This window comes from Eubalaena glacialis, chromosome 8, assembly GCF_028564815.1.
Source record: "Eubalaena glacialis isolate mEubGla1 chromosome 8, mEubGla1.1.hap2.+ XY, whole genome shotgun sequence".
Taxonomy (NCBI): Eukaryota; Metazoa; Chordata; class Mammalia; order Artiodactyla; family Balaenidae; genus Eubalaena; species Eubalaena glacialis.
Window position 1 is genome coordinate 14,898,263 of NC_083723.1, and position 14,705 is coordinate 14,912,967.

General features: G+C 42.4%; 1 protein-coding gene across 1 annotated transcript in view; it reads left to right on the plus strand.

Moving 5' to 3' along the window:
* VPS41 (VPS41 subunit of HOPS complex) overlaps positions 1-14,245 on the plus strand; it is a 187,689-nt gene extending 173,444 nt beyond the window's left edge. The window contains exons 23-29 of the mRNA XM_061198413.1: positions 2,099-2,153; positions 2,853-2,993; positions 4,250-4,386; positions 11,091-11,190; positions 11,297-11,341; positions 12,840-12,919; positions 13,484-14,245. Coding sequence (XP_061054396.1) covers positions 2,099-2,153; positions 2,853-2,993; positions 4,250-4,386; positions 11,091-11,190; positions 11,297-11,341; positions 12,840-12,919; positions 13,484-13,564 — 639 coding nt within the window. The 3' untranslated portion in view covers positions 13,565-14,245. The remainder of the gene's footprint in view (positions 1-2,098; positions 2,154-2,852; positions 2,994-4,249; positions 4,387-11,090; positions 11,191-11,296; positions 11,342-12,839; positions 12,920-13,483) is intronic.
* Positions 14,246-14,705: the final 460 nt, after the last annotated feature.

The window sequence follows — 14,705 nt, forward strand, 5'->3', positions numbered from 1 at the left end:
AAGCACAGGGTTTAGAATGCACATGGTTCCAGCCGACGGAAGTCAGATGAAAAATTGGGGGAGCAGTTCATCGCACCTGTGATTAAGTGTGGTGAAGTGCGCAGGATGCAAGGAGAGTGAGTACCTGGGATCTGACCCCGTGTGGGGTCCAGCGAGTATTTGCTGATGGACCTGCCGGGGGTGGAGAGGGGCCGGGTGTGGGAGGTGGTGTTCCAGGCCGAGGAACCACAGCAGGCAGATGAGCAGGGTCTGTGATGGAGCTGCTGGGAAAGGCAGGGCCAGATGGCAGATGCCTCATAAGCCACCAGAAACATTCTTGGCTTCCAGCTGGAGCAGAGCAACGTGGTACGCAGGTTACATGGGAGGCGTGTGAGCTGCGGTTTCCTGCTGGACCCTCTCATCGCGCTGCACCCAGTTCAGGTGGCACCCCTTCTGTGAAGCTTTTCAAAAGAGGCCACAACCAGAGCCCACGTCCCGTATCTGTGCACGTGGCCCTCTATGCACGTTCCCCCAGCCGTGGGATGCTGGGCTATGTCTGTGTGGCCTCCCTGGACGTGCGCTCCCGTGGGTGGACTCATGCTCCTGCTGTTTCTCCTCTTACATGGCAGCAGCAGCAGGGTTATTATTACTGTCATCTGTGCCTCTGCATCCCTCCTGGCCCCCTAGTACCCAGCACAGAGTGCAGAGTGAATGTGTGTCAGTTCATTCAGGATTGAATTCTTTATAAATGCCCAGCGTGTCCTTTCTTACACTCAAGGAGATGCTGTCATGTGTGTAATCCCTTTTAATTTTTAAAAATATTTAATTATGGTCGCGTTGGGTCTTCGTTGCTGCACGTGGGCTTTCTCTAGTTGCGGCATGTGGGCTTCTCATTGCAGAGCACAGGCTCTAGGCGCACAGGCTTCAGTAGTTGTGGCTCATGGGCTCAGTAGTTGTCGCGCACGGGCTTAGTTGCTCCGTGGCATGTGGGATCTTCCTGGACCAGGGCTTGAACCCGTGTCCCCTGCATTGGCAGGTGGATTCTTAACCACTGCGCCACCAGGGAAGTCGCATCCCTCATTTCTTGATCTCCTTTTTGACACTTCTTGATTGTCAGATGTGTTTTTTTCTTTTTTTAACTTTTTACTTTATATTGGAGTACACCTGATTAACAGCGTTGTGTTAGTTTCAGGTGTACAGCAAAGGGATTCAGTTAAACATGTATCTATTCTTTTTCAAATTCTTTTGCCAATTAGGTTGTTACAGAATACTGAGGAGAGTTCCCTGTGCTATACAGTATGTCCTTGTTGGTTATCCATTTTAAATATAGGAGCGTGTACATGTCAATCCCAAACTCCCTAAATATCCCTCCCCCTCAGTTCATCCTTGTTTCTGCAAATGGCATTATTTCATTCTTTTATGGCTGATACTCCATTGTATATACGTACCACATCTTCTTTATCCATTTCATCTGTCAGTGGACATTTAGGTTGCTTTCATGCCTTGGCTATTTTAAGTAGTGCTGCTGTGAACATTGGGGTGCACACGTCTTTCCAATTTTCCTCTCACTTTTTACAGATCCTTGAGCAGAGTTCTCTTTTAGATCTTGTGAGCCGGCAATAGGAACATTCCCAGTGTTTAATTCTTTACGCAGCAGATGTGTGCTGAACTCTGGTGTGCTCCATACTGGGAACTTGCAGCCGCGAACAGGAGTGCTTTCCTGGAGGGCACAAGTCAGGGGAGGGAAACAGGGCTTAGACCAGTGCCTGTGAACTAGGTGGGGGGCAGTGCCGTGAAGAAACCTCAAGTAGCATAAAGAGAGAAAGCTTGGTGGGAAAGAGCCTTTCTTTTAGCATCTTGCTTTCTGCCTTCGCTCTGGAATGTTTTGCCTCAAACATGTTATCAGTTAAATTGTGTAGGGTCCAGCACCTCTCTGAGAGGTAAATCAGGACAGCCGCAAGCAAAACTTAGGAGGCTTGTGTTTTGTTTCTGCTTTGTTTTGTTTTTAAAGGGAGGCAATGAAAAAAATTCTTTCAAACTTGTATGTTTAAGCGACTCTATAGATATTTGTTCTTGGCTGGTAACCCATAATAACTTTTTTACCCTGCTTTATTTGAAGGCTCTTGAGATCTGTCAACAGAGAAACTTTGTAGAAGAGACAGTTTATCTTCTGAGTAAGTAGCTTTTATTCATTTTGGTCCCCATAAACTAAGAAATGGGGTGACAACGTGATGTAAAGTGTGTAAGAATGGACATAGGTTTTAGACCAAAGTAACACAGAGGTTAGAGCCTGATTTGTATAAGAAATTGAATATTTAGTAAAGGAGACTTCACAGCTCAATAGAGAAGGTAGCATCATTTAATAAATGCTACTGAGATAACAACTGAAATTGTGTAATAAATGACCAAAACTGTATCAGTTCACACCTTACAATATAAATCAAAATAAACTGTAGATGGGTTGAGAAGTTTGTTCTTTTTTTTTTTTTTCCTCCAATTATCATGAGAAGGAAGTCAGAATCTGACAGACCTTGATTCAGATTCCAGATCTGCCATTTAGTAGCTGTACGACCTTGGCAAGGCACTAACATTTCTATGTCCTCTTTATAAAACAGAAATATTAGTAGAACATACCTCATAGGATTATAGTGATGATTACATGAAATAATTCATGTGAAGTGCTTAAATGAGTACTCAGGACAAAGTAAACACCCAGTGAGTAGGAAATGCTGATTTTACTGAGTTACAGATGTCATATAAGGAAATATGTTTTTTGTCATAGCCACCAAACTATGTAAACAATTAAGAGATATGTGATTTCTCTTAAAATGTTTTATTAAATTATCCTAAATGTATTTCTCACATTTTGCTAGGCCGAATGGGTAATAGCCGAAGTGCCCTGAAGATGATCATGGAGGAATTACATGACGTTGATAAAGCAATTGAATTTGCCAAGGAGCAGGATGACGGTGAACTCTGGGAAGATCTGATTTTATATTCCATCGACAAACCACGTAAGCAGAAAAGCCATCTGCAAGCACAACCTCTTTCTCTCCGTTTAGCCAGTTGTGTCTAGAGTAGGAATCATCTCAAGATGCACTGAGTTAAAAATACGGGGAGGTATCTATAGTAAAAATAGGCCAGGTACATAGTAATGATTTCCAGTACTCTTCCTGTGCAGGGAAGCCTGGAGCCTCACCACTTCGTAGTAGCTGAACTTGATAACACTTGGTTGAAGCACATTTTTACCTGCTGCACCCAAATGGAATAAAAGATTTTGGTTTTGTTTGTACACAGGGGGCATTTATTTTGAAAGTGTGTAGTCTAGCCCTTATCGACTCTCTCTCTGGAAACCCATAACCGTTACTGGACATTGACCATATATGGAGGTTTGCTACTGTAGTGCTGAGCCTCTCTTTCCTGCCCTATCAGTGCAGCACCAGGCGTGTATATCTGCTGCCTCTCCTTGACCATCTGCCTTGGGTCTCCCATTTTGGAAGGAAACAAAAGCAGTCACCTAATAGTAACGCAAGTCCTCTTCTAAAGATATAGATATGATTCAGAAACTAGCAGTCGTGGTTTAAAATCTTTCCCCTTCCCTTTTTTATTTTTTGGTCGGAAGGCTTATCTGTTTCAAGATTTTCAAGTTCTAGAAACCGCTGTTATGATTGTTTTTTAATAAGAGATTCAAGAGGAGGTGTTATTCAAGTCCATTTCAGATTCAGGTAGTCACATGCACATATCGCTTGAAGAATCCAGTTTAGCATGACAGAGTGGTGGTCTAAGGATCTTAAAGGAGGCAAAGTGGGGGTAATGAAGCACACTGTGAACCTGGGCCTGCCCTGGGTTTGAATTTGGGTTCAAAAATCGCTAGCTGTGTGACCCTGGATGAATTCGTTAATCACCCCATTTTCCTTTTCTGGAAAATGGGAACAAATAGCATTCCTACCTTGGCAGAATAGGAGAAAAGTATATGATAGCTGAGCCTTAGTAAATTCTCAAATGCTACTTGCCCCCCTTTGACATTACAAACTGTGTTCTGAAGTAATCATTTGTTCTCCATCTCATTTTTTTTTTTTTTTTTTTAAATCCCTTCTCATTTAGCTTCTCCTTCGAGGAAAGTAAAGGAAGATTAGTTCCTGGGAGGATTTAACAGTTCGAATGCTTTTTAACACTTACTTAAAGGAAATAACTTTTTCTTTGAGTTACTTTCGACCTAAAATTGCATTAGCTACACTGCTTATATGTTGTTTTCCACGGTGTCTCGTAGCCTTTATCACCGGCTTGTTAAACAATATCGGCACGCACGTTGACCCAATTCTACTGATTCACCGCATTAAGGAAGGAATGGAGATTCCTAATTTGAGAGACTCCTTGGTTAAAATCCTGCAAGACTACAATCTGCAAGTAAGTATCTTTTCTTGGACAAATGAGCATGCGGAGTGAGTTGACTGACTACTGGATAAACATTTCTAGGGTTTATTTTGGACAGCAATTCAATTTGATAGTCACATTTTACTTAGGCCCAGATATCTGGAATACCATTCAAACAGAGAAATGAGAAATACCGCCCTTGGAGGAAGCCATCGGTATTTCTTAACTCTCCCCAGATTTACTCTTCTTGGTGAGCAGGCATTCTTACATGTATGGGATAAATATAGCATGGCCTTGGGGAAGGTGCGGCAGTAGTTACAGCGGCTATTAGGTCAGACCACCCAAACCACTTTTAAGTAGAATGAGCATTGTGTCCATTTGGAGAAATGAAAAAAAAAATTTGTTTTTCAAATAGTTTGATCATTTCCTTGAAGCCACTCAGTAACCTGTTGCCTGAAAGATGTTAAAATGACAGAATTTTATTTTACCTTTTGTCTGTTTTCAAGAGTATTACAAGCTTACTATCTGCAATAATTCAGGATTTGTGATCAGAGCCATGGAACTCATTATCTTCCTATAAATAATTAATATGCTAGTCACAAAGCATCCCGATCTTCCTTAAAAAGCCGCTAACAGGGACTGTATTTCGGAATGCTGGTAGCTTCCAGAGAACCTGAAACTATTTAAAGCCCATTTCTTGAAAAATTCAGACTGTTCTTTCTCTAGCTCGTTTGAAAATGAGTTTTTGGTAGAATGTGGATGAAATGGCTTTCCTGGAAACATTGAGATTTTGCAGGTAGAGCCGAAAGACAAGGTTGTGGGGAGAGAAGCGGTCTCCAGGGTAGGGAAGGAGGAGCATATGATGACGATCTGCGGGCTTGTCATCACTGTGAAGGGTACAGAGCCAGGGGGCTGCCTGCTGAACTCGGGGTGGTGGCCTCAAGGAGGAGACTTGGGTGAAAAGGAGGAAGATCAATGGCATCAAAAAGAAAAGTCAGAGCTGTAAAGGAATGACAGAGTTGGAGGGCCAGGATCTTGTGGCCAGGGAGGAGGATACAGTTACGTGAAAATCTCCAAAGGAGTCGTCGTGAAGATGTTCCCAAAGCGCGGTGAAGGGAGAGGGCCAGTGGAATTAGTCAAGAAACCATGAGGGCAGGCGTCATCCAGGGTCCAGCTTCCTCCTTTAACTGGGAGGTTAACCCTGCAGCCCACAGGTGACTGTGGTCTTACTGGGTAACAAACACAGCTTTAAAGAAGAGGTCTTCCTGAGGGCAGAAAGTGACAAAACAAGGAGCCTTGGCTTAGGAGGCTTTTGGGAAATTGGGGGTCGTGGGAAAGAAATGGGTATTTGGTTTTGGCAAGTAGGCTGACGATCTGTTCTACAAAAATCTTCCAGATGAACAGGTATTTATTTATGGTGGAATTCGGAGGCTGGCAGGTGAGGTGAGCCAGGGAAAGGTTATTGCAGGAAGGATGATAAAGGCCAGGAAGGAAGGAGAAATGTAGGAATGGGTTAATAGATAGGAGAGGTGACATGAAGGGCTTGTGCTTTGTGCAGCACCCGAGGGATACACAAGAGCCATCCAGGCAGGAAATGATTCACTTCATTCTGAAGCGTGCGTTGGCTTTGGGGAAAGCAGTTCCAGTGTCAGACCTCGTAAAGCTCGGGGCATGAGTGAGCTTGATAATGATGTGTATCTCCTCAGTACTCGCCACCCCTGGGTCTGCCTGGATATGCTCCAAGTTGCAAATTCCAGTTTGTTGGGAAGTCATTTAAGTGTCTCTGAACAAGTCTACCCCAAGGAAGGTGACAACATAAATCCCCCTCTTGTCCTTCGGCTCTGCTGTGTGAAGCCTAGCCTCTAGGTTGAAAAATGTGCCTACAAAAACACCTAATAGATCCCTCTTCCTAGGTTCTTTCTAGACAACGAAGCTCACGGGCACCACTGGGTCTCACTGCTCATTAATGTTTTATCAATGTTATTTGCATAGTTCTGAGTCAGCCGGGAATAAAAATAAAATTATTATTAGGTGCAAAGTGAATTCTGCATAAAAAATTAGCCACTAAACAGCTGCTAAATCAATATTTTATCCTCTTAACTTTTAAATGTAATGAGAGCGTTTCCTTAAGCTGTGTAAGTGTGCCGTTGGTGGTGTGTTAAGGAGGCTGGGAGTTACTTTGCCAGTGAGTCCCAGGAGTGGTGGCAGCCCGTAAATTCCTGCTGGGGGAGGGGGCGGGGAGTCTCCTCTGGCCCTCAGACATCTTGCTGGAGGATGCAGGCAGAAAATGCTCTACTGGGGCAGGTTGTTCAAAGAATCCCAGGAGATACTTTCTACTTATACATGAAGAAAGAATTTCAAATTATTTTCTATGAAAAAGGTGGCCTTTTTTATTAATAGGAATTTATTTTCTTTCTCTAGAAATCACTGTAAAAATAAATCTATTTATAGAGCATTTTGAAGCTTCCAGAAAGGTTTCACATTCTTTTTAAATTTTTTATTCTGTCTAGTGTCTTCATTTGTTTCATAAAACTATAGACGAGTTTCACATGTTTTAATGGGATAAAAAATTCCCAAGATTTTGCAGGTCCATGAATTTGCAAGGATCTGGCCCCTGCTGTGCATGAGGGCAGGGCAGTGAGGGGGAATGACCGTGGGGGACATCAAGAACCATTCAGTAAACGAAGGAATCCATAGTCAAATGTTAGGGAAAGCTTATCACAGGGCTTCTCAGCACCTTTTTTTGCTAATTTGCACATTCGGAATCCAAGGGTCAGATTTACAATCAAGTAGACAGCATTTTGAAACTTATTTGGCCACTGAAAATGCTTTGGGAGATGACTCCTTAGTGAATTGCTAACTGGAAAGAGAAGGTACAGAGAAAGTTGGGGGAAAAAATTTCTTCTGGTTCTAATTTCATGTTTTCTAAGATGCAACAACTTTTCTCAGTTGAAGTTTAGCATGAGGCATGTTAGATGTCTATGACATCATTAAAGTTAAGGAAATAACCAACCACATTATCAGTGTTTCAACTGTTTAACTTATTTTCATATTTTTATACCTTGTTACATTGTTAGTATAATGCTTCAACAAAATTTAAAAGCTTCAGTGAAGTAAGGATAAAAGTACCCCTTATCATATTTCATAAACCTAAAATGTTTCTAGGTCTGGTTTCAGGCACAAAGAGCACTTGTTTTGATATAAATTACTTATGAAACAATATGATATAAATGATATTTCTATTTTTACATTAAACTGACCACAATTTCCAAATTATTCTTATGCTGTTTCATATTTGTAAGACATTTTATTTATAAATTTAGCATTTATTTATTGTATTTATTTAGCATTTATATCCACTTCCATTGCTTTTTTTTTTTCCTCTTAAGAGTTCCAGCATCTTTGTTCTTAAACACTTCTCTTTTGACAGTCTTATTTGACAGTCATTTTCAGTAATAATCCTTAAGGAACTGTCACCTCCATTTTACATGTAAGAAGACTGAGTCTCAGAAAGTTTTGACTCGCCAGCCTGGGAAGGTGAGGAACTGGGTTTGAACTCAGATACTCTGACTAAATGTGTTTTTCTCACTAGTTGTCCCATTGGTCTCTGGAGATGAATTCACTGTACTGGCAGGTTACAACACAGGAATATACAGGACTGTCTTGGAAGATGAACAGGCAACCTGCTGTCTTTAAAGAGCCGTGGACGTGGTATTTGCAGACGTGGACTCTAGTCCCGGCTTTGCCATTAACAAGCCTGTTGACCTTTGGGAGGGCACGTAAGCTCTCCGGGTGTCCATTTTCCCATTAGATTAAATCAGTATTTGTTAAGCCTGGCTGCACACCAGAATTATCTGAATGCTTTTCTTAAATTACCAAGTTTCAGGTACCACCCCAGATCTGCTGGAGAGGATTAGGGACTAGGTCCTTAGACCACCTTGGTGTTTCTTATACACTCAGCCTGGCACTGGGCTATGCACTGACATTTAGGAGCTTCTAGATTAGATGGTCTCTAAAGTATTTCTCTCTCTCAAGTTCTCAGTACGGTCCTTTCAGAAGCAAGCCTTTATACAGCGAATGCAGCTGTGTAGTCTTAACGATATTTCTATGGAAATCATCCGTAATACTTATTTTGGAATCTGTAATAAAGTAGCTTAGATTTTTCAGCATAAGTTTTTTAAGTTATATGTTTGATTGTTTATGAACACATTTATTTAAATATTTGCGTGCCTACTGTGTTAGATCCTGTGCTGGGTAGGTACTTACAGGGCTTCCATGTATTGTCTCAGGGACCAGGAGATGAGTAGAATGCAGCTCGAGCAGCTCATGATCTGAATGACTATTTCTAGGAGAAGCAAAAAGCTTTAACACTTACGTTTTGTTAAACTTCACACATGTACATGAACTCACACATGTACATGAACACACACACACAGGTAAACTGACTCCAGACATCTCTGCGTCTATCAAAGTTCTTTTCCCATATTTACATTTGCTACAGACTCCATGTGCCTTTATCATTTCCCCATAGGTCTCTACTTTGAGCGACTTCTTTCCTATCTGCCTTTTTGGGGGGCCCACATGGGTTTCTTTTTGACCCCCAGTGCATAAGCCCTTAATTTCTTCTAAGAAAGAGTTTTTAAATTTATATATCCCTGAAATAACTTTTAAATCTATTTTTTTCCTTTAAAATTATTTCAGTTTGGCTTCATCACAGCTTTTAGGTGACACAGGTAGCCTATGACAACCAACTATAGCTTCTTTAGTCAATTCGGTACATGCCTACTTTGTGCTATTGTAAATTTAAATGTGATTACATTTATAATTCTATTTCTGAACTCCAGCATGAGGCCTTAAGAGTCTTTCTGTGTTTTCCTTCGTATTTCTCTGCAATTCATCACCTTTGATAATAATCCCAACAAAAAGCAAAGCTTTTTCAAGTAGAATTTAAATCCCATTGCACTGTGGCCTAAATGATGGATCAGAAATTAGGTAAAATGGTTTCTAGGTCTAGCTCTGGTATCTTATTGGGGGCTTGTAAAACCAGGTAACTATCTCATGTGCAATGCCGATGATAAGCACCACAGTATGAATAAGGCAATGTCAGCAAAAAGTTCAACATTTCAAAGAATCTTTTAAAATAGAAATCTCAGAAACTTGGCAGTCTTGTATGGCACTTTTCCCATGGCAGCTGTTTTTAATGAACCATAATAACTTTGCTGATGTACAGTCCTTTTATTGCTTTATAAAATGTGAGTCTGGTGCTTTGCTTTTGCTTGGAATTATTATCAATGATGATGAACTGCAGAGAAATAAGGAAAAACAGGGAGAGTCTTGTGTTAGTTTTCAACAGCTATCTTATAAATACGTTCTTATTTAATCTTATAATAGAACAAGGTATGCTTGTAATGATTATAGAAGCTACAGCTGATTGTCATGAAAACGATGAAAAAGAAAGAATAAAGGTAATATTAATTAAACAGAATTTAGAAAAACTGAGGACTATGGAGGGAAACAATGTAATGTTAAGGAAACTAGAGTGGTTGAGAAGGATATAGGAAGAAGTTAGTAACATACAAAGCTCTACTTGTGTATTTTCCCTTCTGGCTATGTGCCTCTGAATACTAAAGTTTTTCCTAGAAAATACTTTCTGTGGGCGGACAGATTGTGCCTGTTTAGAAAAATGTAATCCTGGTGAAGAAATGGTTCCTTCTTAGTTGTTGTTGTTGTTTTTTCTCCCCTGTTTAAGTTTGCAGACACCGTGGCTTCTGTCTAGACTGCCAGGCCCACCCTTCTGTATCATTCATGCCATGGGCCTTAAAGACCCACTCAGGGTCATAGCCAGCTCTTTTTGAAGTATTTTGCTGTGATTGTGACACTATTTTTTGTTAAGTTTTTATTTTAGTATTAGAGGCTGGGCAGCTAGCAGCATTTTAAAGAATAAAACTTAATAGGCTGTGTCTCAATTAATGTGTAAACAGTAAAATCATGTAATTTCCTGCTCATCAGCTGTAGAAAATGGTGGGTCTAGAACTCTGGACATCTGTTTTCTTGGCTCTTTGCCTTCATGTAATTAGGCGAGAAGCCCTCTGGGCGCATTCACCCAATACTGGTGCTCCTCGGGATGTGAGAGGAAGACGTGTTATCATAGCCGATTGGGGATGGAGGACCACAGTTGACCGCTTCCAGTTCCCTTCCCTGGTGGCATGAATTGAAAGCAGAAACCATGTGAAAGCAGAACGTCCACGTAGGTTTTAGAGTTGAGAGTGACTTTGGTGTGAAGAAAGTCAGGACGCAGCTCTGCCTTTGCCGTGACCCAGAGCTGGGCGGCAGGGGGGCGGCGATGTCTGCATTGTGTGAATTTCCATGGCATTTCCACGGAGCTGCACAGAACCAGGTGCACTAAGACCCATTGGGCCAGAAGAGGAAGATGTGGGCACTGCAAGAGTGTCCCAGCCCTTCAGGCCTTGAGCATCTCCCTCTTTGAAAAGCAGCAACAAGTTCTGGTGAAAAATGGCATCTGGCTTAAGCACACCTCACAACTTCCAATAAAATACCCGCCCCCCAAAAAAAAGAAAACAGAAAAGGGTGGAAGCTCACATTAGTGCCAGAGGAATTGGTTTGAAAGGGAAAGGGGTCACCTCTCCCTGCTGGGCCCTGCCTGGGAGCAGGAAGTGGCTTCTCCCCCATATTTGAGTCTTTTTAAGATGGCTTTTCTTTTACAATGTGTGCATTAGATTCTGCTTCGCGAAGGCTGCAAGAAGATTCTCGTAGCTGACTCTTTGTCCTTACTAAAGAAGATGCACCGAACTCAAATGAAAGGCATTCTGGTTGATGGTGGGTAAAATTGAAAGAATCCTATTGGAACTGCCTGCCTTGCTATCAGAAAGGACAGAGCAAAGAGGAACATCGTATAATCCCAAGTGTCTGTGTTTCCTTGCAGAGGAGAACATCTGTGAGTCCTGTCTTTCCCCTGTTCTTCCATCAGGTGAGATGGTTGGGAGGGGAAAAAAATCCCCAAATACGTGTTAATGATGAGTGGAGTTAAAATTTTGAAGTTAGCTGATTGCAATTTATAAAATTATATACCTTTTGGGATAATCCGGTTTAGAGAAGAATTTCAGCCCCTGTGGCTACTCAGTTGCACGCTGGTGCTGTCGTTCCTTAGAGCTGAGGCTCCCAAGCCCTCGAGTGAGTTGGCATCGGCCGGCAGGCTTGTTAAAACTCAGATTGCTGGTCCCATCCCCAGAGGTGCTGATTCGGTAGTGCAGGGTGGGCCCTGAGAATCTGCATTTCTAACAGATTCCCAGGTGATATGGATGCGACTGGTTCAGGGGCCAGTCTTTGAGAACCACTGCCCTAGTATAGAAAGAAAGAAAGAATGAAAACTTACCATCAACTTGTTAGATTCCTAGCTAGAAAAACCGTGTGCGTGCCTGGGAGAAAATTTATAGGTAGCTCTCCCTTTCCTTTAAGCTTTTCACTGCTATATGGATCTAGGCACCCAAGTTATCTCACGTTTCAATGGAAACAAATACCTTCTAATGGGAACTGTGACTCCTTAAAAAAACACGTACATTTGTTTATAGTTCTTGGTAGCTATATATCTCTTCATATAATTAAAGCATTTTATGTAAGGATCATAGGACATGAGAAGAGGAATTTCCATAATTTGAAAGTAGAAGTTAAAGCATAGTTGTTGAGATGCTAAAAAATGCTTCTTGTGTATAAATTCAGCATAGAGAAGTACTAAAAGACCTAGTTTGTGTACCATTTACTTAGCTTTAAGGGGTTATTTAGCAGGGCAGGAGCGCAAGAAGTTCCCCGTAGGGTCTTTTTTAGAGGTTTGGATTTTAAGTGCTTGTGTTAAAAACTGCACTGGGTTTTAGGCAATGTTTTAAGAGAAAGAGAACACATGCACCTGCACTGTATAGTTAGATTCAACTCCTAATTTAATCTGTTAAGGATTCAGTCTTACCGGAACCAAGCTGGCCGCACAGAGCAGGCGCGGATGAGGTGTGGTGCCCCGGCAGAAGTAGAGCACAGGGCAAGGTCACAGCCTAGGATGTCAGCCCAGCTGTGCCCTGAAGTTAGTGAATGGCCTTGGCAAAGGCAGTAGGTGAACCGGCAGAAAGCATCCTTACAAAGCCACGGAAGCCACTTTAGTAGTGTCATGATTGTGTGTACGGGGCTGGAGGAGGGAGAGCTTTGCACATACACATTACTGATGCTGATTTTCACAACAAATGCTGTTGCCTTGCCCTGAAATCGTCCCCAGTATGCAGCTGTAGTAACTGACTTGGAGGCCAAGCAGGTAACCTGGGACCCCCATAGCAACAGGACTGTCATACCTGCCCCGCGTTCAGCCACGCTGCTCCGCAGGGATGCGTTCATCAATTAGCATCCCCCCAGGGCAGCTTATTGCTGGAAAGTGAAACTTCTCCTATTGCACTGAGCTCTTCTCTCTTTCCTGCCCTCTCCCCCAGACGCAGCTAAGCCCTTCAGCGCGGTGGTCTTCCACTGCCGCCATATGTTCCACAAGGAGTGCCTGCCTATGACCAGCATGGTAAGTTGGCTGCCTGGCCACCAGCAACTCGAGAGAAATTGGTGCAGCCAGAGGGATGTGCTTAAAATGATAACCACTGTCCGTGTCTCAGCTATAATATAGTTTATGTCACATCAGAAAAAGCAATGTACCTACTTCTCAAATGTAAAAATGCTTAGTATACGATACTAAACATTATAAAAGCATATTCATGTAAGTAAATTTGTTGAGATAAAATTGATGACAGTTGAGCTTTAGAAATGAGCTACAGTGAGAACCATTTTCTATAACTTTCTCACCCTGATTTCTGTATCATATGACACTGCTATTTTTTCAGTGTCAAGTCGGTTCCCCCAGGTCCCCTTGGGTCACGTTAGACTTGTCTTGCTGTGGGGTGTCTTTTGAGTCCAAGAATAACAGCTGGTCTAGACAGGACCCTGTGTGAACCAGCAGTAACCTCCAGGAACAGGAGCAAATGTTCCATTGCCTGATCCCCACTCCCCACGAGTGCTCCCGTAATATTTCTGAATATGAGAGTAGAAAGGGATGATCTCTTAAAATCTGCCTTTTTAATTGCATTTTTAGAACTCTCCTGTGCAGTTCTGTAACATCTGCAGTGCTAAGCACCGGGGACCAGGAAGTGCCATTTTGGAGATGAAGAAATAGCCGAGTTCTGTTGGTCAGCCTCTTCCTCGCCGCTCTCTGAAGACCATTTTTGCAGCAACAGAAGCTTTTGTTGACACCAGTGCTGTTAAGAGATTTGTACAGGTTTATGTCATGCTTAAGAAAAGCTTCTTCCTCTTCTCCCATTTACTAGGTGTTTCTCTTTGCAGTTGATAAAGTTAGGGTTTTCCCTGTCCATGCCTTGATGGGGGGTTCACAGTCACTATTTCATCATTTATTTGTTTGACTCATTATTCAGGAATGGAAACCCTAAGTCTTGGAGTTGGAAGTGACTTTTTAGGTCCTAGTAAAACTGTCCGGCTGTACTGTGGCCTGCGGAGAGTTGTTCCCAGCTGGCCGAGTGCATCATCACGGTGGCCATCCAGCAGCTCCTTGGACCTTGTTTCCATATGCTCTGCCAGCAACAACTCTCAAATTCTGGGTTTGGCTTTTTTTTAATATGTCATCAGCTGTTATCTTCTTAATAGGCATTGAATGATATGTTATGCCTGTTGTCACTGACTCACTCAGTGATGTCTGGGAATAACGAGAGCAGTGTGACGCTATGCAGTTTTATGTTGACTAACGACACGTTCTCTTTGTCCCGATGACCAGCAGTGTCTGGCCCTGGCAGGCATTCCGCGTTTGTTGATTGAATAAACATTAGCTCTTCCCACTGTGAAAGACTCACTTTTCCTGGGTTGCACAACTTTAAAATCAAGCATTCTGGCACCCTCTAAGGAAAGCCAGAGAGTTTCAGCACCTAGAGCGTGAGGGAGTGTGGCTAGGTTTTCTTACCAGGGAGGAAAAGAGTAACACTGTAGAATCTGAGAGGGATGCTTGGGGAAAGGGGACTGCGTGATGCCAGAGGATGGACACAACGACGTTTCCTGGAGCATTCTCTGGAGCCTCCTTTGCCCTTGTAGAACGTAGCATGGAATAGAGGGAGAGAACTCAAACTTGTGCCCAAGACTCATAGTTATTGGTTTCATCTCCTTGGGATACATTGCCATCCTCTAACCAATCAAAAGCACCTACTTGCTGTCCCCGCTCTCTTTGTCCCATAAAAGGGAATAAATGCAGCTTTCTGCATCTATCTTTTTGGGGCAAGGGAAGGATGCTAATGGCTACCAAGCACACCATT